Source organism: Hippocampus guttulatus, chromosome 4, assembly GCF_054856545.1.
Source record: "Hippocampus guttulatus isolate MCC_2025c chromosome 4, RoL_Hgut_1.0, whole genome shotgun sequence".
Lineage (NCBI taxonomy): Eukaryota > Metazoa > Chordata > Actinopteri > Syngnathiformes > Syngnathidae > Hippocampus > Hippocampus guttulatus.
This window is the reverse complement of record NC_141264.1, coordinates 12899236-12925068: the sequence shown is the minus strand read 5'-3', so window position 1 is coordinate 12925068 and position 25833 is coordinate 12899236. Positions and strand designations below refer to the sequence as shown.

At 40.8% G+C, this 25833-nt stretch overlaps 1 protein-coding gene and 1 long non-coding RNA gene across 2 annotated transcripts in view; one reads left to right on the top strand and one right to left on the bottom strand.

Moving 5' to 3' along the window:
• The window catches only part of cdh13 (cadherin 13, H-cadherin (heart)), a 267321-nt gene that overhangs the window by 149301 nt on the left and 92187 nt on the right, over positions 1–25833 (top strand). Inside the window, exon 8 of the mRNA XM_086108938.1 lies at positions 11442–11620. Within this exon, the coding sequence (XP_085965064.1) occupies positions 11442–11620 (179 nt within the window). The remainder of the gene's footprint in view (positions 1–11441; positions 11621–25833) is intronic.
• On the bottom strand, positions 1833–5475 carry LOC147205989 (uncharacterized). Its single transcript, XR_015100680.1, has 3 exons — positions 4773–5475; positions 4261–4317; positions 1833–4188 (listed from the first exon to the last, which is right to left on the bottom strand). It is a non-coding gene; the product is annotated as an uncharacterized LOC147205989 (long non-coding RNA).

The window sequence follows — 25833 nt, the reverse complement described above, 5'->3', positions numbered from 1 at the left end:
CAAATCAGCAAACTGGCGCGAATAACATGTTCACGCCAAAAATGTATTGGAGTGAAATATTATCAGCTAAATCCTGTTAATATTATTCCCCCGTTATCTCCCACCAACACACAGCTCTCTCTCTCTCTCTCTCTCTCTCTCTCTCTCTCTCTCTCTCTCTCTCTCTCTCTCTCTCTCTCTCTCTCTCTCTCTATATATATATATATATATATATATATATATAAAATGTATGTGTGTGTGTGTGTGTGGAATACTTATTTTTGAGGAATGTACTAATGGATTGAACAAATTGCAATTAATTGATCTTCCATCCATCCATCCATTTTCAAATCCGCTTTTCCTCACAAAGTTTGCGGACATGCTGGAGCCTTTCCCAGCTGTCTTCGGACACACACAGTCACACCTCGGGACAATTTGCATGTTTTTGGAATGTGGGAGGAAACCACAGTACCCGGATAAAACCCACGGGGAGATAACATGCAGACTTCGCACAGGAAGGCCGGGGACTGGAATCAAACCCTGCACCTCTGCACTGTGAGGCGGACGTGCTAACCGTGCTGTCCTAATTGATCTTTTTGGGGAAAAAACATGTTTTGTCATCCACCTATTGGTAAATGTTAAACCACCATGTGTCATTCCATATGTCATGAAAAAGTAGACATCTTCAGTTTTCCTTTTTTTTTTTTGTTGCCGTTGGTTTTGTTTTTGCATAGTTTCCATTATACATATCAGATAATTTCAGAAAAGGGCAAGTACTGTTACTTTTTCTCAACCACTTTATATTTATTGACATGATTTGGAACAAAACAGGTGCAGGACAAAAATCCCGACCAAATTGTACAGGAACTCCCAAGGACACACTATCTGCAGTATGTTTTTCTTTTGCCATGAAAAGTGTTTTATAAATTAAATTGTGTAAACTTCCTTGAGAGGGATTGTCAGTCACAGTAGTATTTGACAATAAATGGTCATTAAATGTGCTTTCGGGTCAAGGAAACCCCCAATATCGGTTGGACTTTCTGATTGATGAGAATTCCATTCACACCACCATAGATAACAAATTGTAGGGAAATTGCATATGAGACGGGATGAGCATGGAGTCAGAAGGAAGGAAAAAAATGACTCATCAGTATCAGTAGCCTGGGATTTCCAGCCGGTGTGTGGAAATGAATTAGCAGGGTTAGTCATCATTCAAAGGAAAGTCCTTTGTAGAGATTGGATCATGATAAGCAATGATTATTGAAAATGTAAATGGTTAGCAAGTCTCCCGCACAGTTCTGAGGTCCAGGGTTTTAAACTCGGCTCCAGCTTCCTGTTTAGAGTCACCGTGTTCTTCTTTTGCTTGAGTGGGATTTTGTTCCAGTTTTCCCTAATTCTCAACAAACGCATGTTAGGTTGACCAAAGACAGTAAAGGTGGTGTGAGTATGAGCATTAACCATTGTCTCAGTGTGCCCTGTGATTGTCTGGTGACCAACTCAGGGTGCTTCATGCCTCTAAAGATCAAGCTTGATCCTTCTGAAGACCAGCAGTAAGAAACTGGATTGATGGATTAAAAATATATGTTTTTTTTGGTTTTTGTTTTTTTAAAGAGAAAGAAAATATATACAATCCGGAGGGTATGACCGGTGACCTGGAAACCCCCTTTTTTTTTCTTACTTTCATCACGTCTGTCACTACATTTGTGTAATCAAGCTTTCCTTTTCCAAGTATTTCTTCCCTCATTAGGATATACAGTAATGTAGGCAAAAACAAGGTAATTCAACACTGTGTTTGTGAATAGAAATCCCTCCCCCCCAAAGAAAAAAAAAATTGAGTAAATACATACACAAAATGCCGGCTTGATTTATTGGTTAACCTACTGTTACCTGTACACTGAGCCAACTTTACTACTGAGTCCCTAATACAGTAATTTCACTCAGCATCAATTGTGGTCCTGTTGCTGAAACAAGACCGTAAGGACGAATGATAGTTTTAACTAGAATGTTAACCACTCCTCCCAAAATATTTTACTACAAAGTACTTCACTACGTGAGGATTTCCGTTTCTGTGTTCTGTCTTTTATTTTGTTTTTAGCATCCATCCATCCATAATAATGTATTCCTAACAATGCAGGCCTCAACTGAATTCATAACCACAAACACGAGGGGAGCATGCAACTGAGGATGCCCATGAGTCTATTAAGATTCATGCATCAAAGAGTGATCATCCAGCCAATTGGTCGCAAATTAATCAAAGTTAAATGCTATTAGTCTATGGGCAGATGCTGAATTAACTAAGACCTCACTCACAAGTAAAGGGACACAAACAATGCACACTCATGCACTAAACGTATTGGCACCCAACCATTGTCTATCCCGCTCATCCCGGATTGCAGGGAGTCGGCGCGTCTCCCAGGTAACATTGGGCTGACAAATGAGGTACACACAAAGGGTTTCCAAGCCAAATGGGAACTGAATTTGACTTCTGGGTAAGAGGGCAAACTAAAGAGATCTATTAAGGCTGCAAATGGACAAATGTAAACTGCGGCATCGTGATCCGATGAAAAATGTGCAAAATGGCACTTGTTCCTATGACTTCTGGTGGACCTTGAATTGATTTGTAGAGCTTTTCGCCATGGTTAATTTGGCAGTCGATCCATGCTGGGTACAATCAGACAAGGCGTGATGTCCAATTTAGCACACTCCAAAACTAAACTTCCTGCCTGGATTGATCTGTCGCAACAATTTTGGGGGGAAATTATATCAAGGGGTCTACCAGAACAATCAAAACACGGCTGAGCATGTCTTCAGGTGTCACAGCCACCCAGTAATTACATTTTCTTTAATGACAAGGGAGATGTTGACGCTGTCCCTCCAATCAATATACCCCTTGTTGTTATTGAGTTTATTAATCAGTCTTGAAATGCCCTGTTGAGATAACAGTAAATCTGTTCTGAAAACATTGGCTTTCATGAAAATGAAGTTTAAAAATTAGCAAGTGAAAATTAAGATAACTATGGTGAAAAAATCGTGACCTTCATTTCAGAAGTTAAAGTCATAACCTCAAAAGGCATTTCTTTAAATAGCTGTTCATACCTGGAAAAAACAAATCAATCAATCCTCACATGTTCACTGGTACTGATACTTTAATGATTTTGTTTTCCACTATCAATCTAAGATGTGAGTTCATCATCCACCCTAATTTGTCATCATATAAATTTCTTTTCTTGTTCCTCTGTTCATTAGCGTCCATGAGATTCAAATTCCCACCGGCAAATATGTTGGACACTCATGAAAACAAGAATTGTCCACCTGCCGATCAATATATTGAAACTATGCTAGCGTTAACAAAAACCTGCAGAATCTTATTTCTCTCTCATAATTGTCTTTTACCCAGAAATCTTTTTTGGTAGTTGTATTGAAAGTTAAGTGAAAAATATAGCTCGCAAAAAAGTTGTAAATTCCTTTTATCGTTGGTGAATTATTGATCAGGATAACACAGAATAAAATAATCCATTGGGAGTACTTTTTTTTTTAAATTAAATTAGCTCAAGCTATTGGCACAGACCTTACATATCGGATTGTTGTCAAAGTATAGCCATTTGTAAATGTAAAAATACTGGACACGTCATTAGGTCGACCTGCACAGCCCTATTTGACCTAACTACCCTGTACCTTGAAAGGAGATGCGTCTTGATACAAGTTATCGACATGTTTAACTCATTGAATACCACCCCTTCTCACTGGAGCAACCCCCTCAATCCCTCACATTTTACTGAATTTGGACTGATTTGCAAGGCCCACAGAATTTTCTGTCCTATGGCTATATATACATGCAACCTGTCAAAAGAAATGTCTTGATTGCCAACCTGTCGTTGGCAATCAGCATTAGAAAACTGCTAAGTTTGATGGAAAATGCCGACTTTCTGCAGAAATCCAGAGAAAATGAGCTTTTTGTAAAAGCATGCATTTCAAGCATCATTTCAAGTTTTACACAATTTTTTGCTTTTGTGGCAGCTCAAATACCTCAATAATGTGTTCCTCCTACAAAAGAACATTACAAATAATGTTTTTGTCGCAAAATAACTTATTTGCACACAACAAAACTATTGAACTATGAACAAAAGTGCAGCTGTGGAGAAGATGGTTTTTGGCTTCCATCCAGTTTGTCACCACATCGATTCATCCCACCACGTCCAGATGCACGACCTATAAATTATAGAAACATAAAAAGTTGCAAATATATCTTGCTGCAGAGTGAGGTACAATCATTTTATTTACCTTTCTTTCCACCACCAAAGCGAGGAGTCGTCATCTTTTGGCCTCTGGTTGGACAATCTGTAATGTATAGAAGTATGTACAATTACCACACTTTTATTTTTCTATTTTTTTTATTGTTGCTTTCCACTTACATTTCAGCATCTCTCACACACACACATACACGCTCGCACACTGCTATTTACACCATTCATTCCACGTTGCTCAGCATCCAATTTGAAATGAAATGGAATATGAATTTAACACTAGTGGTTTTAGCAGAGCTGAGCGGACCAAATGTGTCCTGTTTTTTTTGTTTGTTTGTTTTTTGAAAACCTATGGCGACATGCAAGTCAGCGCATTTACGGCGCATATTTTCATCCACATCTACGAGACGCATCAACCGTACATAAATGATGAGTGTTACTGGCAACTTCATAGTATAGCGGGGAATGTAGCGGTACATAAAAGTGACTGAGGAGGCATAAGAAGTGATGAAGTTTTGAATGGGAACTTGCAAGCTAGTCCGCAGTTACCTCCTCGTTCCAGCGGCTCTGGCGAGGACTCTCATTTGCTTTCCGTTATGTCCGAAGGCACATATTCGTCCGACATCGGGATCCAAATCGCTCTCCAATTCATCGTTTTCGCCGTCGTCTTTACGAGACGATTCCAACGAATCGCTGACGTGTGCCCGGCGTCGGCCATGCGAAGCAATGCAGCCTCTTTGCCGTCATCGCTGGAAGTCGCCGGGAAGACGATTTGTGGGCGACGTGGGGCATCGGGAGGCACAAAATGCTCTGCCAAGCGATGATCGCTGACGTGGAGCAAGTTCATCTTCATCAGATGAACTCGAAACTCGGCGTGAGCTATGCGGGCTGCGTGTAGCACGCCATGTTTGTGCAGGCCGACGTTCGTTTGACGGGTGCCGCGTTCGATTAGTGACCGAAGCGTCATTTTCTCTTCCACACAAACACCATCTCCTTTGTCTTGTTTCGAGGACGCTTTTATACCGAAAAAAAATCATTTTTAGTTAGTCATTTCCTTTTCTCCATCGTTGCTAGTTGCTAATGTTCCAATCCACTATCCACATATGCCCCTCCTTCACTGTACGCCCTTTCTACTACTTCTGCTGCGTGATCCTGGTTGATTTTTGCACCACTGCCACCCGATGGCCATTTTTTTGCTATTTAACATTGCCGTCAAGCCTAATCCTGTGGTGAGAAGTTGCATCGGACTCTCTTGCACCCTGCCCCATGAAAACACGTGATTGACGTATTAATACGTCATGGGGAGGGAACGGCTATGCGCAAATTGACGTATTTATACGTCAAAGGGTGTAAATGAGTTAATGATTCTCATTTCATTCAGCTGCACGTATGATGCAGAATATAAAAAAACCTTCTCACTTTGATGACACAGTAAACAAGACTACAACCAAAGTATATGCAGTGTATTGTTCAAATAATAGCTCAAAGACATCGTTTAGGCAACGTACCGAATATAATCATCTTTGGAAAGTGTATTTTTGTGTTCATGTCCATGTTTTCCCCTCTTGAAAAACATACAGCATTTAGCCTGATCGCTTTTTATGTAGTTACGTGAGAATGTGCACAGAAAGAGCTTACGCGCATATTACTGCCATAAGAAAATAACATCCCTGGATTACATTTAATGAGTACTGATTATAGCGAGACAAAAAAACTCATGGCTTGGCCGGTACATACAAATGTTATCTCGGAATTGTAGTTTGTATAGCAATGAGCACAAAAGTAGATATGCAGCAACAGACATCTGCAAGCACAAATATTGAAATCTAAAAACTAACTGCAGCGTCGGCAATTCAAAGACACACAGTCATTTACCTTTGATTGAGATAAGATGTTGAGAATTGTATATTTGAAAGGAGAGGTTTATAGCAGGCTGAGACAAACAAACACATCAACACACAAGCACAGAGCGCCAAGTCCAATGGGTAACAATAGGCAGGCGAACAGTAAAAAGTAAATGTAGAGTTCAGTCAAGTACCGTAGATTTCCTCACTGCTGGAAACTACCTCACCATTATACCCGCAGCAGTCATCTCTCCAATTGCCAGACATCAATACTTGTGATTTGGAACTCATTTGGAGACCAAATTACTGGATAACTGGAATGGGAATAACAGGCTAGAAATACATGTCTCTATAAACCGCATCTATCTACATCCACGTGTGCCTTTGTGTGTGGATATTTTTACACACGGGGAGATTATCTTTGTCTCCTTTGACATTTGCTAGGAAATATTCATGCTGCTTAAATTTGAATAAGTACAATTCAATATGGAAAAGTAATCTGCAATTTCACCAGCAAGCCCTGTATACAAAAATGGCTTGTTTCCAATTACTTCATTTTTTGAAAAGGGACATGGACTCCCTTTTTGGAAACCATTTTAAGTCTTTTTTAAAGTGACTTATATTCCCTTATCTCCTTTTTTTATTCACATATTTGGTCACTTACTGACTGCATTGGAGTGTTACACACTTCATTTCATTTTGTCACATGGTTGCATGAAAGAACATCATCTGGAACCAGTAAGATGTTATAAGTGAATTGCTACTTTACTCAAATAATGTATTTGGATGCAAATGTTTTTACTTTGCGCAACCGCTTGATGAAATCATCCATCCATGCATCCACCCATTTTATAATCCGCTTATCCTCACGAGGGTTGCCGGTGTACTGGAGTCTATCCCAGCTGTCTTTGGGCAGTAAACTGGTTGCCAGCTAGTCGCAGGGCACACATAGACAAACAACCATTCGCGCTCACACCTAGGGATCATTTAGAGTCTTCCATTAACTTGCAATGTTTTGAAATGTGGGAGGAAACCGGAGTACCCAAAGAAAAGCCACTCAGGCACAGGGAGCACATGCAAACTCCACGCAGGAAGGCCGGAGCTGTAATCAAACACTGCACCTCTGCACTGTGAGGCTGACACGCAAACCAGTCGACCACCGCGCCGCCCAGTCTAATAAATCATATTCAAAATGAGAATTGACAAGATTGCTCATCATTGTTCTGAAGAGAATGAAATGTGGGTCTGGTCCTGAGTTCGCCGATTAAGGACCACTGTTTCATATGGTCCACCCTGAACTGGTTGCCAGCCAATGTTATTTTAATTTATTCCTCAAATAATAATTGGTACTAATTATCTAATATATATCTATATCTATATCAACATGCTATTGTACAAATAATGGCACCCCACATAATGCAACTGGCCAGCACATGAGGACGAATGCTCTATGATTACAGTGGTGGGTATGAGTAATGGTTAAGTATATTTAACCAACAATTCTGTCACATGCCGTTGTTTAGTTCTCATTGAGCGTTTATCATCTGCAACCTGTGCATGGAGTAAATCCATTTAAACTCAATTGGATGGTTTTATGATTTGGAGTGTTTTACAAAGTTACCTCCACACAGTGCGAGCATGGTGGAAAAAAACAAAAAAGCGGACTGTTGACATAAAAAAAGAAACAAAACAAAATTCACACATCTGGTGTGACGACACTGCACAGTTGCATAGCCTCCAGCTAACTCAGGATTCTTTAAAACGCCGAGGGAAGTCAACAGAGGCTGGCAGACGTGTGGGTGTCACCAGGGGCATGGTTGATGCCTGCAAAAAGCCTCGATGTAGCAACAGATGTGAACAAAATACATGACAGCTAAATGTGATGTAGGAATGTGTTTAATTTGGGTATCTTTTGTGTGTGAGTGCATCAGAGCATCCAAAAGAGCTTCAGTGTGCGGAATTGCAAAAACGATTTCAAATTTTGCATGGTGTAGTAGTAGTAGTAGTAGTAGATTTTACAAGGTCTATTGTGAGAGCTGAAATGGAATTTCTATTAATCAGACTCAAACGATGGAGAACGAGTGAGTGGCTGTCCTTGGGTGGGACATCAAAAGGAGCACAAAATGATTCATCACATGGGATAATGCTGAGATTCACCTTCAGGACTAAACATGCGCTTGCCCTGTCACAGCACATAGCGGCGCTGGAATTGAACAACGTTCAACAGTTTTCCTGACTCCTATATAGTCGGGAGATGAGATTTTAACCACTACGAAAGAGGGTGGATTTTTTCGTACAGTCAACTACAGACTGAATTTAAATAATGTGTGTGTGGGTGTGTATGCTGATTTTCCCGTTCAATTTTGACCTAAAACTTGAAGACTCTTCGAAAACAGTACATCACTTTTAAATTCAATAAATCTAAATAAATTTGTTATTTATTGTTTGGTTTGTCATCTGCTGTAGTGTGGTTGTTCATTTATGTGTGCCCTGCAATTGGCTGGCAACCAGTTCACAACTTTTCTGATCATAATGGCAGCAGCTATTTGCCTGCAGGAAAACCACTAAGCAGCGTGCATTGCAATCCCTCCTACGTGGCACCGGTTAGCCCATCAAATATTTTATCCAAGGCAGATTTGTGAATGACCCCCCATTAAGACTCAAATTTGAATGGCAAAGGCAGAATGTACTGTAATTAAGTGTGCTACCATTTGACACACAACATCATATAATTATCTCCACCAAATGCACCTTTTCCCGTCTGAGAGCATTATCGGGCTGACATCGGAGCAATCTGATTGGATGCTTTGTAAGTCTCTGCTGATGATAGTTTTGTTTTTGTCCATCCATGATCATACGAAACCAAAAATCCTTCCCCTGCCTTCATGATGCAAAAGTGAGCCCATGAGCCAGGAGTGAAATAAATCATCAGTCCTCAAGGAGCTGCCCATTTTCTCCTTTGGTTGAGTTCAAATAGCTGAGTGATTGCCCTGCCATTTATAGTCATTAAAATCAATGAAAAGGGTTTTTTTTGTACTAGAAGACGAATGAAAATGCTAGTCTCAAAACAACCACACAGTGATCACAGAAAGTGATTTTTGCATCTCATTCTTTTTTGCAGTTGTTCCAGGTGTAATAATGTGGCCAGTGAGTACAGGAGTGACAATGCCAGGAGCTTACATTTACTTTTGAGACAGTAATAAATTAAGAGCTCCAAAAATGATCATGCTCTGTTGTTTATTCCATCAGTGATTAAGATAAGTGACATTTTGAAAGAGATGTGGCAGAGTGAAACATCAGCATGTGGTGTGATATGTTCCTTGAGACAACCAATTTATCCATCATTTTAATTTTGCAATTTGATGCCAGTTCTCGCATGTGTGTGTGTGTGTGTGTGTGTGTGTGTGTGTGTGTGTGTGTGTGTGCGCGTGTGTGTGTGCGTGCGTGAGCGCGCACTCGCGTACATGTATGAATGTGAGATCACTGTGTCATCAGTAACAGTGTGGCTTTCCAGCTGTGAAGTGGAACAGAGTTTTGGTAATGAAGGAGATGGGACTGTGTAATTAGTCCGCAGAGGAAGGATTATCGGTTTAGTTAAACATTAATGGTTCACCTTGAAGTGCAAATGGAAAGGGGATAAAATTCTTGCCTGGGCTGGCCTCTTTTACCTTCAGCTGGACTAAGATACTTTGCTATGATCCGTACTTTATATATTTTTCAGCACTCTTCATCGTGATAGTTCAACTTGAGCGCCATATAAAGAAATTAATCTAAAATTCCACCAACCTGAATACCTCACTTGTTGCTCATGTTACCGCTCTGTTGTGGACAGTGCTTGCACTAATTTTGGCACACACTCAAATGGTCATGCTTTTTTTTTTTTTTTTTAAGACAGAGAGTCCTATTCTCGTAGATGGGCACATAATTGCTCAGTGTAAAAAACTGGCACATCTTCATTTTCGTGGTCGGGGCAAATCTAGTTTACAGTGCTTGGGAGGTTGGCAGACCATGCTTCGCCTCGCTGGGCGTTCTGGCGGACTGAGGTGTTTTCCATCACAAATGGATGCATGATCGGGCGTCGTTGATGGCAGTCCGCAAATGCCCTATGTTTGGGCACATACAACATCTCCACTAGCACTTTGCAGCAGGCGTCTGCTAGTGGAGATCTTGCAGTTTCTTATAAGAGTACTTTGCACACGACAATCTCCTTCACGGCTTCTGCCTTGTCGAGCGTGGGCCTCTGCGCTGAATTTAACGGGAATGACGGGCGGGGGGGTGCTTAAATTGGCCAGGAATCAAGTCGGATGCTTTCACTCCCTCAATGGAATAAACGCCCATTTCTAACAAAAGAAAGAAAACAACACCCATGCTCACAATTCAACTGCACTTTATTCTAGACTTGCGCTGGGTACAAAAATAGGGCCCACAAAGTTCCTTTTAATAGCACTGAGTTCAGTCTTGCCAACTCATCAACAACCCCAAGCTTACCTCTACTTGCGTTTTCTATAGAATCTAAAAAGTAAATTGCACTTCAATACTGAGGGAGGAACAAAAGTAGACATGTTTCACCAAACCGAGTTTTGATCGTTCCAGCCACATCCAAAATCGTCTGCCCCGCATTTTACAATGACAGACATCCACTTTGCTGTATGTATCCATCTGTTTCCTAACCATATACCCTTCTATCGCAGCGCTGTCATATTCTCCTCTAAGAAGAAACAGACAGCAGTGAGCAAATGTTTGTCTGACTCCGAGCTCATGACAGCCAAAACATGAATCAGTGGAGCGAGACACAATTTAGAATCCTTTGCAGCACTTGGGAAATGAAAACACTGCTCAAAAGGGACGTGACCTGACATGGTCTATATTTGTTTGCACGTATGAATGCGCACATGTCTTACATTTGCAATCATCGCAGTCAAGCAACAGATTGCCGGTGTACAGTGTCAAAAATGAACTCGGCAGCTCAGCTATTGCCAAGATTTTAATTTGGATGTCATTACCAGATTAAACACGCCCTGTCACATGGAAGGCAAAGCAAATCAGAAAGGTTTACGTTGAATTTAAACACTTGGGGCCACAGCATTAGTGACACTTGCGCCATCTGTTTAAAAGCTATTTTTATATGACGATGATGAGATGAAAAAGATGATAGGGCTCGGTTTGTATGTGAATTAGTTGGTATTGCTTCTGTCGTTGCATTTTCTTGTAATGCCTTCCCTGAAAAGCATTACATATACTGTGTGTAAATACTTCATATTTACCACATTTTCAGCAATTTACTCAAATACATTTTTTTTGTGTTGCCACTGCCAGATATGATCAATTTCGGATATTTGTTAAATACTACTTTGTGGTTTAATGTGTTCTCCAGGAACCACGGTGATGACAATGACGGCGATTGATGCAGATGACCCCGCGACAGATAATGCCGCTTTGCGCTACATCATCATCCGGCAGTCACCAGACAAACCATCTCCGAACATGTTCTACATCGACGCAGAGAGGGGCGACATTGTCACTGTCATCTCCCCTACACTGCTTGACAGAGAGGTACGTTTGTTCTGCAAGCTTTATTACCATATTAAGCTTACGCTTGTCTGTGGATTTTTCCAAGACGTGTATCTTGTCAGAAGAAAATACAGGATGCATGAAGTTATTTTGAGTGCGTTTTGCTCGAATACATTTTTAGCTTTTCTATACTCCAAATAGTATGCATCGGTGTAGGATGAGTTTCATAACATTTCCTCCGCTAACCAGAGTGCGACAGTGCGATGATTGCTTTTTTAGCACGGTGACGAATGCCAGAACATCGATTGGGTCCGCTAGTGGAGGAGGAATATTAGCTGTTGTCAGACACTGTGCGCCCCGTTTAATTGAAGTGATACACATTCATTTGGCCGCTGTGGTGGTGTCCAACAAGCCTGGTTGAAAACCTTCCATCCGGAACTGTTGCAGCCATGCTGGCTTCACCAGTAAGCTGTTTTAGCTCAGCCACAGGATGCTGTGTAATGAAAGCGTAATTGATTAGGAGGACAGAGAAAGCATATGGTCAATACTTGTTTTATGAAGTAACTGAAGGTTTGTACCTTTTTTGGTGTGCAATATCTTTTCACAATCATTGAGTTGATTAAAAAAAAACAACACTTGGAAGCAGTATGTTTTGTCCTGTTTTATAGGTACCGTATTTTCCGCACGATAAGGCGATTCAGTGTGTAAGGCGCACCTTCCATGAACGGCCTATTTTAAAACAGTTTTCATATATAGGGCGCATTGCATATAAGGCACATAGAAAATAAGCTACAATAGTGGCTATGTATCCACTAGATGGAGCTATGCTAAAGGCAATACAATAGAATACAATACAATACAGCTTTATTTCTATAGAGCTTTCACAATCACTGCAGCTGTTACCAAATGCTTTCCAGAAGAATTCAAATATTACGTCCAAGAAATCAGACGATTGATCCATATATTAGGCGCAACAGATTATAAAACCTTTATTCATCTCACAATGGAGAAATTCCCAATTTACAGCAGCAAAGTTATGAAAGAAAGAAAGTAGAAGCTTTATTGGAGTGACAATGCCAGTCAGCTTTTGAGAAAATTGAATGCTTTTACCGTATTTTTCGCACTAGGTGCGCCTTATAGGTCGAAAAATATGGTATATTTTATATGTTGTTTCTAAGTACAGGTAGTGCTTCACAGCCGAAAATAATAAAAAGCTGAATATTTTACTTACTTTGATTCCACATTACTTCCAGCATTTGTCATTGCTCTGCATTGAGTTGCTTCAAAATTTGAGAGCTGGAACATTCCTTGTGATGATTGCGGCACGATACTGCTCCATTATACAAATGCTAAGATACAGAATGAAATATATTCTTATCCCTTTATCCTTATGATCTTAAAACATGTTATTGTGTTCGCTTGTTATTCTGAAAGCTATTTTGTCATCATTAATCCACACTGTATATGCTCTCAGCAGTTGTGTAACACAGCAGAGCCAGATGGAAATGCAGAACGCAAAACTTCAGAACCTTCCACCTTCAAGTTTGGAGAGGTTTACACTAATCCTCATCTCCACATTTGCTTTGGATAAGGCTGCAGTTTCTGACAGCAGAATGCACGGCGTATGCGTGCAAGTGTATGTGTTTGAAAGAGAGACATTCATAAAGCAACATGAAAAGGGTGTTCTATGAAATCCTGCAAGTGAGTCTGTTGCAGCCACACACGTCTCTCTTGTGAAGAGCGAGAGACAGATACATTGTAATGTTGGCTGGTGCAGAGTAATCCAGAGAAAATTGGCAAATCCAATTTTTTTTTTCACATTCAAATCAGTTTGGCTTTCTCTCTCTAGTGGCATAAAATCTCGCCATGGTATGAAGATTTATTCCACAGGTCTGTGTTTTTCTGCTCCATTTACGTTTGCCGTGCCAGCCCTCTCTCACACTTCGCTTCACATTATTTGGACTCTTGTTGGATCGATTGGAGTCTGTAATTTGTGACAGTTAATATAACGATCAGATGAGGCAATTTCATTACAAAGACGGATAAGCGTTTCCCTTCACCATGGAAACCTCTCAATCATTAAAAGGTGTCAGCAAGTCGATATATTGTACTTGCCAACTACAATATTTCTCGTCGAAAACTCCCTTTTCGCTCTGAAATATGTATTTGCTCTTTGTAGAGGACTCTTATTCATTTGAAACATCAGTACAAGAAGTAGCATGACACAAGTAAGAATAAATGATCATTTAAAATGTGGTAATTAGCTGTTTTGAAATTAACCATATTTGTGTCAGCCAAGCCTAATACCAGGAACTCCTGTTTTCCTCTCTGTGCTCTATTGATTTTATTTTTTGCACATATGTTCTCATTGTGCAATGACTAAAGTGGAGAGCAGAGATGGAAGTCATTAAAAAAACAAAACAGAAAGAGAAAATACAGGGATGGAAGATGGCTTGCAATGGGCGTGATAATTTTCTCTTTAGTCTACAAAATAATGAGGTTCGCTTTCAATATCATGGTCTCATTAATGTGCTAATGTGGTTCATTTGCCCAAAAGATTTTCACCGTAAATTGCAAAAAGCATGGATCCACACTGTGATCTTGACTTTCATACATTTTGGATTCATACTGACCAAGTGTTTTCCATCATTTGAAGATTATAAATCAGCAAATGAAAGGAGAAGGCTGACTTTACTTTAAGGTGTTTCATACTGAATACATTTGATAAGTTGTCGCGATAGAGTGATCACATTCTGGCAGACACACACACACACACGTTTATCACTGTAATCGATTTTTGTCCACGGAATGTGCGTTGGGATGTAACCAGAGAGAACAGACTGGTAATGGCAGCGTGACTTTCTGACTCTAATGCTCTGCGGCCCATCTGGGAGCTGTCACTGCTAAGGAAAGCCAATCGATGAAGTCGGCCTGAGCCCTCCATCTGCTTCATGTTCTACAGAGGTGAATTACATTGAGACAAAATGTTTGATGTAGTGTACAAAAAGAGCGTCTTTGAGTGTTGTACAGTAATTTCTTGAGAAAAGCATACACCCATGTAAAGTACGCCCGCCCAGAATCGCCCTTTAAAAGCTGTTTTTTTAATGTACTAATGAATATTACACTCCCACAATTTGCTGGTTGTTCCCCTCCCTGTTCAGCTGGATAGGGGGATTTTGTTTTTAAAAACTCCGTTCAGGGTTGTGCTCAGAAATGGTGGTGATCCAGTCTGAGAGTTGACATTATTTCATATCAATCACCAGCTATGACCATTTCCAATATTGCATATATAATGCAGAAGTAAAATAAACAAAGTTACTGAGAGTAATGCAGTTAGTTGTGTGTAAATATATTTTAAGCAGTAAGTACTGCCCTGACTGCTTAACCCTTTTGTGACAAGCCGACACCTTCACGTAAACAAGAGGCCTTCATACCCTTAAAATGCATCCATTTCAAAATCAGCTGTTACCAATCAACTTCAATTAAATTAACACACAATAATCAAGTACCACGTTGTCCATAATGTCAGCATTTACGGTGGTTTTGTTTTGAGTCCATGAGGTACCTGCCACGATAAATGCAAGGCGTAATGTTATCTGCTGGAACGACTTCAGAAAAAGATACGAGAGAGATCAACTTTTTCGTTTGTTCTACAAGTAGTTTGCAAGATAGATATATCAATAACACAATGACAACAACAAAAAAAGTTTACCATTAATTCTGTGAGAAAAATCCAAGTGTACCAAACCAAACAAAAAAATTTTGACCACAAAACAGAGCTTTGAACCAAACCTTATGTGATTTTGTGAACCGTTTCACCCCTTAAAAAAAAATGGAGATATAATGGAGACATGACTCGCTCTCTCTCTCTCTCTCTCTCTCTCTATATATATATATACTGTACACACACACACACATACAGTAATCCCTCATTTATCACGGGGGTTACGTTCCAAAAAGAACCAGTGATAGGTGAAATCCGTGAAGTAGTGAGCTTTATTTTTTACAGTTATTATACAATACTGAACTATGTATACAATGAAACCAAAGACCAAAACCTGTTTTCAGGTGCAAGCACCAAAAAAAAAAAAAAAAAAAAAGTTTTCAACAAATAACGAAATAACAGTTTTTGGAAATACTGTACTGTAAAATAATATTGCTTGAGCGCATCCTCAGGTGCCTTTGCCGGTGCAGAATGTTTCGTCGACAATGTGGGGTATGTACAGTATGTACAAAGACAAGGTGTGGAGACTGTTCACGTTGGTCAGTGCCTTAGCCAATCAGGATGCAGAACGCAATTCACTGTTTAAAAGCATTAAAAAAACGACACTAAAAAAATCCCTGAAACAGCGAAGCCGCGGAAGATGAACCGCGTTAGAGCGAGGGATCACTGTATATATAAACTGCTCCAAAAATAAAGGGAACGCAGCACCCCCCGCGACCCTAGGGAGGATCAAGCGGTTCAGAAAATGAATGATTGAATAAACGTTTGTTCAAAGCCATTGGCTCAATATTATTGATGACACGTAAATGGATGAATATGTATGGCTGTCTCCTGATCAGCTGTATAGTATGTAATATTGGCCATATGGAAAGTGGCCTGGTGTTAGTTTGGTGTGACCTTGGCTGTGTGCTTTCTGGCAGGCTGATAAGAGAGCTTATCCTCTCTAATGGCTTATTTGGCTCAGTGGGCAGTGTTACTTCATGACTGGGCTGTGATGAACTGTTCTGGCAGGTTCCAGTGACATTTTTTTTATTACTGAACTGGTACGGAATACAAATTTGATATGTGAAGACTTCTAATGTGTGACACATTGCACATTTATGAGTATTTTATTTTAAACATTCACTTCCCATTTTTATTTGCTCTGTATCCTTAATCTGATATGTTGAAATCAGCGGCAGCTGCTGGCCATTCAAAGAGGGGAAGCTCATTTTTTTTCAGCCTACACATAAATGTGTGGGTTTTTTAAAAATGTATTTACAGTATATCCAAATTCTACCCTATGTTCCTTTTTATGAAAATGAGCCAGCAAACACAATGCTAGTCATTTTTAACAAAGACAAAGTCGCTGGTAAACTCTGAATGAAAAATGTTCCGGTGGAGGTTTATATTGTATAATCTCTAATTCACAACTTTCACTGTCAAACGAAGAGGGATTCCGCCCAAGACAAATTATCCAATCATCATGCAGAAGCCGAGGATCCCACTGAGGAATAAAGCGCGTCAGTGCTGCGGAGATGAATGATAAGTCACTCAGTTACCCGTGATCAGTCGCTGATTATGAACAAAAGATGCAGGTATTTTAGCACATATTACGACTAGATGGAGGCCAAACGATCAACTGGCACGTCTACAAAGAAATCCTGTCATGTTTGCTTCATTCAGTGCACGAGAAGGTGCAAGAGTTATGGTCGGTAGGGAAAGTCATTCTTGCTTCACCATTACAATGCGCCTGCTCACGATGCCAAGTGTCCGACAGTTCCCGGGGTTTCTTTAAAAAGGGTAAAATGTGCACTTTGATGTTCTGGATTTTAAATACTGTGTACATTTGATCACATCGATCCAGGAACTTCTCTGCCATACCTCCTATACCAGAATCTGAATCAGAATCATCTTTGTTGGCCAAGTATGTAGAACACACAAGGAATTTGTCTCCGGTATAACACGCTGCATTAGTATCATTGTAACAACAAAATCATTGAACCATTTTAGAGTAACCAGTAGCAGTATTTGTAGTACAAGAAGAGTGACTATGTCAGTGACTGTTTAAGGAGTTAATGGCTAGAGGGAAGAAGCTGTTTAAGTGTCTACTGGATTTGGTGCGCATGGATCTGTAGCGTCTGCCTGAGGGGAGTAGCTGGAAAAGGTGGTGGGCAGGGTGCGGGGGATCCAGGAGGATTTTCCGTGCCCTTGTCTTGATTCTTGCAGTGTGCAAGTCCTCAAGAGTGGGTAGGGCGGTGCCAATGATTTTTTCCGCCGTCCTAACTGTCCGTTGAAGTCGGATTTTGTCCTTTTTTGTGGCGGCCCCAAACCAAACCGTGATGGAAGAACACAGGATTGATTCGATGACTGCCGTGTAGAACTGTCGTAGCACCTCCTGTGGCAGGCCATGCTTCCTCAGCAGCCTCAGGAAGCACATCCTCTGCCGGGCCCTTTTCAGGATGGAGATGGTGTTGACTTCCCACTTCATGTCCTGGGAGACTGTGATTCCCAGGAACTTGAAGGTCTCGACGGTTGACACAGGGCAGTTGGATAGTGTGAGGGGCAACTGTGGAGAAGGATGTTTCCTGAAGTCCACGATCATCTCTACAGTCTTGAGCGTGTTCAGCCCGAGGTTGTGTCGGCTGCACCAGAGCTCCAGCTCTGCTATACGATGCTCCTTTACATTAACACAAAATGACTGCTGCAAACTGTGTTACGGATTGTAAATCATAACATCTCCCCACTCATCCAGTTTATATCTGAAAGTCATGTTATTTGTCACTTACGGTACCAGAATAAGAGCTATGTATTGTTGTAGGACAGTAAGATGAAAAAAAAAATACTGCATACCGGTACTTTTTTAGATCCCAACAGACCATATACCACCAGCAAATTCCATGAATTTACTGAGGGTGGACCATCAGCAAGAGAAATATCAATAGCATAGCGTAGCAGTTTGTCATCATGTGTGTGTGTGTGTGTGTGTGTGTATGTGTTTGTGAAAAACACACCTGGCAACGAGACCAGCCTCCATCTTACAAGGGTGTAATGGAACTTTAAGTTTCCACATTCTATTGCTACATGACGATAAAAATTAATGGGCGAGAGAAGCTGAGATATCATTGCAAACACAGCTGCCTCATTAATGCCGAGATCTCGGAGAGGGAGATGGACTTATTTGAGTCTGATACATAGCTAGCGGGGACACTTTGTTGTCACCTTTCCTGCTGGGGACCTCAGTGCAAGAAAGTCCATGTTATCTTCTTATAACTCAACAGTTGAATGGTAAAGAGCTAATCTCGTAATTGTATTGTTGTTTGTATTACACTCTTATCTATCTATCAACAGTTTTCCACTTCACTGTACCTCGACACCTCCTGACCAAAATCATTTATTTTTCTTCTAAAAAGTTGCAGTGTTACTCTCTATAGCCTCGACTATTCTGCAGCAGTCCATTGATATGCTGCCTTCACTTTTCTTTTTGAATAGAATCAATCTCATTTGTTCCGACACATGTGCCCGCGACTCGTGTTGAATAAGATGAACCGTTTTCCATGATGACCTTAGCAATACTGTTCTGAGTTGAAGAACCAAACCGCTCTATCAAGGTGACAACAGCCAAGTCATGTTATGTCGATAAGGTAACGTCAGTAAATTAACTGACTTGAAAGAGACTATTTGTGAATTAAAATTGTAATGAAATGAGGATGCTGATGTTATAAGTAAATATTCGGTGTGGTTAAAATGTTCTCTATACCATCAAAATGAATGCCAGATTATTTTTCAAAAGTACATCAGGAAAATGTGTTGGTAATGGTTGGTGATTGGTGCCCATTGTTCTTAGCTCCAATTTGCAGTCTTTTCTGTCTTCGAGGCTTCCATATCTTTTGATTTGTGCCATTCTGAACTCTCCCTTCTGTGTCAACACTTCATTCTGGGCATCCAATTACTCTGCAGGTCAATGCATTATGATTTCATATAGAGCAGCGATGCCTTTCAGTGCAGGGCTCAAAGAGCCATTCAAATTACATCGGCGTCTGGTTTCAGAGTAACCGTTTTGCACAATGTTGTTTTCAAGCATTTCCATGGCCACCGTCTAATCTGATCCTCCCGCATATAATTGAATGTCAGTCGTCACATAAGGACGCTTGGCTCTCTTCAATTAGCAACTTGCTTTGGTGTGTCACAACAGCGGAACAAAGCAGACAGAGAAATATTTACACCCTCCAAGGTAACAGACAGACTTATTATATGATGCCATTTATATGCAAATAATATGGCACAGAGAACACATTGATAAGATTTCATTATGGTGAAATTGATGTGCACTTCAGTCTATAAACTCTCTTTCATTCACCTATTAGGATGAAGAGATTCAAACCAGTTGAGTAACATCCAGGCATGGACAGAGTTTGCCCCTTTGAGTGGACGAGGAAGTATGAATGGAAATATGTCTTCCTGCGGAAGAGGTGCGGTGGAATGGCTGACAAAAAGCATCAAGTGAGGTTGAAGGTTTGCTATTGCTTGCTGAATGGGCAAGGAAGCATTGGCAGTAGTGTGAACTCAACCAGTAGTATCCACTTTTGGATACACTATTTTATCCAGTGCAAAATACGCGCGTCATCATGCAACATGTCAGCCCATCAACACATCAAGGCTCAAGTGGTAAACGGTTGTGTGTTCGACCCTCAGCCCTTACGACCATGTCCAGGTGTCCTTGGGCAAGATACCGAACCCCCAGTTGCTCCGGACGCTGTGCCATCAAGAAATGAATGAGAAGACAGTGTTGAAGTCTTTTGAGTACCTCGAAGTTAGAAAAGTGCTCTACTCGTGAAACACTCTTGACCATTTGACTCATATTAATTTGGAGTAATAAGCAAGTCAAACTTAATTCACGTGTGCTACTTCATACATATCTCAGTTATTTGTAGTCCAATCAAGTATTTGTTTTTAATACCCAAGTTATTGATTTACTGTATTCAACTAAAGTGAATCCTAGTGTTGGTTTCCCCAAACCATTTCAGTTGAACGAATTCATCAGGTTTTACGGTGTGCAGTCTTAGAGCATAAAACCGGTTCATTTTAGTCGCTTTCAATTAAACTCAAATTTGTTTCCCCACTTTGCTGCAGTTCATTTGGAAAGGTGTGAACACAGTTAATCTCTGCTGCACCCCAAATTACCCACCTGCTGCAAGCACTAATACTGTGTAAAAATAGTCACATTTGTAACAATTATACACCGAATAATAATGTCTTCAACAGAAATGCGAGGAAACGAAACTTAAATACTTGGACACATTAAGCAAGGCTTCCACTTTAGAATATTACTTAATTTCTTCTTTGTGTTATGGCAACTTGCCAGATCTGTGTCAGTTCTAATCAATACATGACTGTGAACTCAACCACCTTACGCTGTTTTGTTACCCCCCCCCCCCACCCCCCAAAATGAACAAGGTGGACAGACACTGATGAAATATGGGAACACTCCTCAGAATCCCTCCTGCTCCCAGATCCCCCGATTCCATCATGCTTCTGCCCACTTGCATTAGTGAGGAAATGAGATACCCCTAATTAATTAGATCTCTGAGTGCTAAAGATGAAGATTACATCGGAATGAAGGTTAGATGTGTCAATCATCGCTTTTTGTCAAACAGACGAAGAGTTCTTTAAGATAAATTGAGCCTCATGGGCATTGTGAGTCCCATTGTGTGTTGTTAATCACTCCCCCTGCAAACACTGGCTTTAATTGAGTCTCACAGAGAGTTGTCAATGTAAGTGTGAGACTGAAATCACTGAGGACAATTAGAGTCACTCGAAGACGAGACAAAAGATACACAGCTGGAAGTGATAAAAAAAAAATACTGTGCAAAATGTGATGGTTTTAAGATGAGATGGAAATAAAACAAAGTGGAGGCTGGATAAGATGAGATGAGTTACAGGGAGGAAAAAAAATGTAATTATTGTTTAGAAGCTAATTGATGAGTGGAGTCCGGTTTATTGGTAATTTAGCCAAAAACTGGCATTTTCTTTTATCTCATGCTTGATATTCTTCCAGAAAAAGTGTTTTGACTGGAAACAAATACCGTATTTTCCGCACTATAAGGCGCTTTGGAGTACAAGGCGCACCTTCAATGAATGGCCTATTTTAAAACTGTTTTAATGTACAGGGTGCACCGCATTATGAGGCGCACAGAATAGGAGCCACAACAATGGCTGTGTTTATGTTATGCATACACTCGATGACGTTACGCTAAAGGGAATGCAATACAATACAGCTTTATTGATATAGAGACCTTGCAAACGCCCAACTGCAACAAAGCACTTTACAAAACATTTAAAATACTACGTTCAAGAAATCAAAATATTGATCCACATATAAGGTGCATCGGATTATAAGGCGCACCGTCGGCTTTTGAGAAAATGGAATGCTTTTAGGTGTGCCTTATAGTCCAGAAAATATGGCAATTGCTCATTCCTCCTGAACTAAATGTACCTTTTATTATTTGAGTTTAAATTTGTTGATTTGCGGTTCTGCTTTCATAAAACCAGAAGTGGCATTCAAAAGAAAAAAACGAATCATTTCAATGCATTTTGTAGAATGGCACAGTTTATAGAAACCCCAACGTATTCATTTTGGGGCTAAGAAAAGCATGGGCCTGTCTGCGATGAAATAAGGTCATTCTATAGCGTCGCCCTGCTACTTTCTCTTAACTAGTCACCACAGTGGCTCCATCCCTAGTGCTTACAGCTAGTGGCAAAACGTCAATATTAAGGAAGCTCAAATATTTGTTCATTCAAATAACTGTGCCGGAAAAAAAAACATGAGACCTTTTTAAAATTCCAGAGTAATTTAGTGGACTTGCGAGTGTCCGCTATTCCTGTGTCCTAAGGTGATATTGAAAGGTCAGCGTTGAGTGAAATGGGTTTCAGAGGTGGAGGACCTGAGAATTGATAGCTGAAGGAGAGTGAGAAACGGGGGACGCGTTGAGGTGGAGGGCAGCATAATTAGGGTTCCAATTGTTTTCTGCTCAGAGGGTAATGTGTGTGTATGTGTCGAAGCAGTGAGGGCTTCAGTCATGTCAGAGATATCCCAATGATGCCACACTGTCATTGGAGCCAAAGAGAGCTTCAGTACATTTATTTCCCTCTTGAACTTTTGCTCCACTCTATCTTCCTCCTCGCGAATCCGCCTGATGTTTCATTCTTCACGGATGTTTCCTCTGCTGCCTCCCACCTCTTTGGCTCTTTCATCCTTCATTTTTTTCCGTCCTCATTGACCTGAGGATAAAGAGTATTTGTCAACAGCTCTTACTCTCCAGCAAAGCGCCCCCACCCTCCCCCCATCTACCCTTCAGGCGAGAATTAATTTCACCCTGTCTCCATGAGAGAGTGCATTGATTGGAAAAGTTTGGCTGTGTGCAGAGTACTTTTTATTGTTCTCTTTCCCATGCCACTCTCTCTTTGCTGATGAAACCAAGCACGGTTCATTGCCGCTGCCAAAGCAGACACAATGCTATCGGGGCCCATCTCTCTTCAGGTGACTATCTTTATCGGCCCTTGTATATAGATCTTCGCCACCTCCTCTATCTGCCCTCCTCCTTCACTCAAGACATAAATCAGGCCTGCGCAGCGTAGAAGTATGGTGATACATTCATTCTCTTGTAAAAGAGAGGATGAGAAGGCAGACAAGAAGTTGACATTGACGCAAATTGCACCATATGTGCAGAGGTCATACATTAATTCTCCTTGTGAAGCCCATCATTTGGTTCCTATAAATCCTGTTAATACCATTGCGGACTGACGGTCAAATTGGAAGTTGCAGTTCTCTGGCATCGCTCTTCCTTTCATGTAGTTTAATCCATTTGTAGCAAGCAAACAATCTTAAAATTATTTCGGAGTGGTTTTCTGCTACTTTCACTGGCATTATTTCCTGTAAAGATGTACCATCTTATTTTGTCACTTTATTGTCCATATCTAAAATGTTTACTTGGAATGCATAGCCCTGGGAGGCTCCAGATAGCAAATCTCAGTAACAGTGTGGGAAAAAAAAAGAATTTTGGGGATATTTTGGGCATTGTATGTCAGTTCCCTCCTGTAAAGTATTCAAATGGACACCAGGAACTCTATACTGTATATATTAGATCGCACAAGTCTCATTGTGCCAGTTTGGGAATTTGGCAAATTCATCCGCACCCCGTGGGCATTCTGCCCTATTGGGGTGCGGATCAATCTGCCAAATTCCCAAACTGGCACAACACAACATGCACACACACCTTTGCTTTGTGCTAATGTGGAGTTTTCTTTCTTTTGGTATTTTCCTAAGCTTTGTACAAGTAGAATTGCGGCATTTGCACCGTTGTGCACCGTTGTGGGATGGGACATAGCCGACTTGCTGTCTTGCCACTGGACGGTCTCCTCTCATTCCCTTTCAGAGCAGGAGAGGCACACGGTCTACATGGCAGAAGCATAACTGACTGGCTGGAGCTCATATATGAGATTGGCGCATGCAAAGTACATTTTGTAAGGGACTGCAAGCAGATCACCACTTGCTGATGATGAAAAATAAATGTTTTATATATATATATATATGGTTCTTAACCTGGGTTTGATTGAACCCTAAGAGTTTGGTGAATTGGTCTCAGGGGTTTGACAGAGCCTCTGCCATGGAGGTTAAGTCACACCCAACTGAACATGTCAATTAGTTATGATACGCCCGCTTGGCCATCACTGGCTGCAGATGATCACATCACATTACATTGCTTGTCCAATCAGTGCGACGGGAAAGTTCGTTTTGTACTCAACGTGTGACTGTCGTGATAAGGACGTCATGCACGGTTCATTTTGTGCACAATTTTAAAAAATGTATACTTATGACTTTTTTCTGGTTTGGATAAATGCATTTTTTTTATGTGTTGAATTTGTATAAAAAAAAATCATTTTTTTTTATTTTTCACTAATGAGGGGTTCGGTGAATATACATTTGAACTGTTTGGGTTCAGGTCCTCTAACAAGGTTAAGAGCCACTGAGATATATATAATTTTTTTTTTGCTTCCCAAATGCGGGTAAGATACTTATGACTGCTGAATCTATTTCTTGTTTCTTGCTGCATGATGAACAATAGGCTTGTAAATGTTTCCGTGCAACAGTGAGGGGATTTTATTGTAATAGGTTCACCTCGGCATTCTGAACACATCTAAATGCATGTGTTCAGAGGGCAAGTCAGGAGATTTCCTTGTGTGGGAATGTCGGAGAGCCTGTTTACTTAGCCCAGCAAGCGTGTGCAAGTATTTTGCTGGCTCAGTGGGATTCAGTCCCCAGAAACCTCCACTGAAGTACAGCGGAATTGAGTCAATATTTGACTTTATTTATTTATCTATTTTTACAGTCAAAATTTGTGGATGGGGTGGTTGTGTATGGACAGCGAAGGCCAGCTGTCAGGAAGCAGCACCGAGTTGCGTCTGTGACCTGCATGGATCAATGCATGCCTGATAATTCCTATGGCCTCTGGACTGCAAAGATAAGAGCGACCTGACAGCCAAGAAAGAAGCAAAGTCACTCACAAACTCAGCATGTCAAGATTTATGATTGCACCGTAGAGACAGACAGACAGACACATACACCCACACCAGTCTACTCACATTTTTGAAACAACTTTGGTACCAGTACCTGTAGTTCGTTTCCTGAGTCTGGCTCAACAGATAGTTTTCCAGTGACGTCACGCACCACCACCCTGTTGGAGATCGATGTATTAATTTGTTCGTTGAGTAGTTGAATCGAGAATCCCTACAATCTCAATCACCAACGTGGACCAACGGTGGCACGGTGGGCGACTGGTTAACACGTCTTCCTCACAGTACAGAAGTCCAAGGTTAAATTCCAGGCTCTGTATATGTATTGTATTGTATATATTGTCTTCGGTTTATGATGGATTAAGTTACTTTGCCATCTGCGTGTAGCATCAACTGATGCTAAAGCAGCAGTAAAATTCTAATTACGCTGAGTGTGTCCTTGAAAAGCACTTATAAGACATACTGTATCTTGGCCACAAATATAGAACAATCGAACGAAACACCGCAAGACTGGCGGCAACTGCGCATCAAGCGCCTACCCCTTGAGCTGCGAACAATTGCGAGTGTTTTCAAAGGCAGCAAATGTTGCGTTCCAGTCCGAGTTCATTCAAGGTCGCAAATGTTAACCAAACGTTCTCCAGACGTTTGCCAACAATGCTTTTTTTTTTTGTTCTGTGTGTTTTTTTTTAATTTGAACGAGAAACGTACAGGTGAATGTCTGGCGACCGTTGGCCGAATATTTGTGCCCTTAAAATAACATTCACTACCTTCAAAAACACTCACAGTTGTTCACAGCGCAGTGGGATAGGGGCTTTATTGAAGTGCATGATAACGTATTGTGATGCTGCAAACTGTTCCCAACGTCGGCATATTGACTGCAGGGACGTCAGAATCCGATGATCCCTGTCATTAAATTGTGCAGGTTTATTTTACATCTCGAAAAACCACTGTACATGCCAAAACACAATCTGACACAATC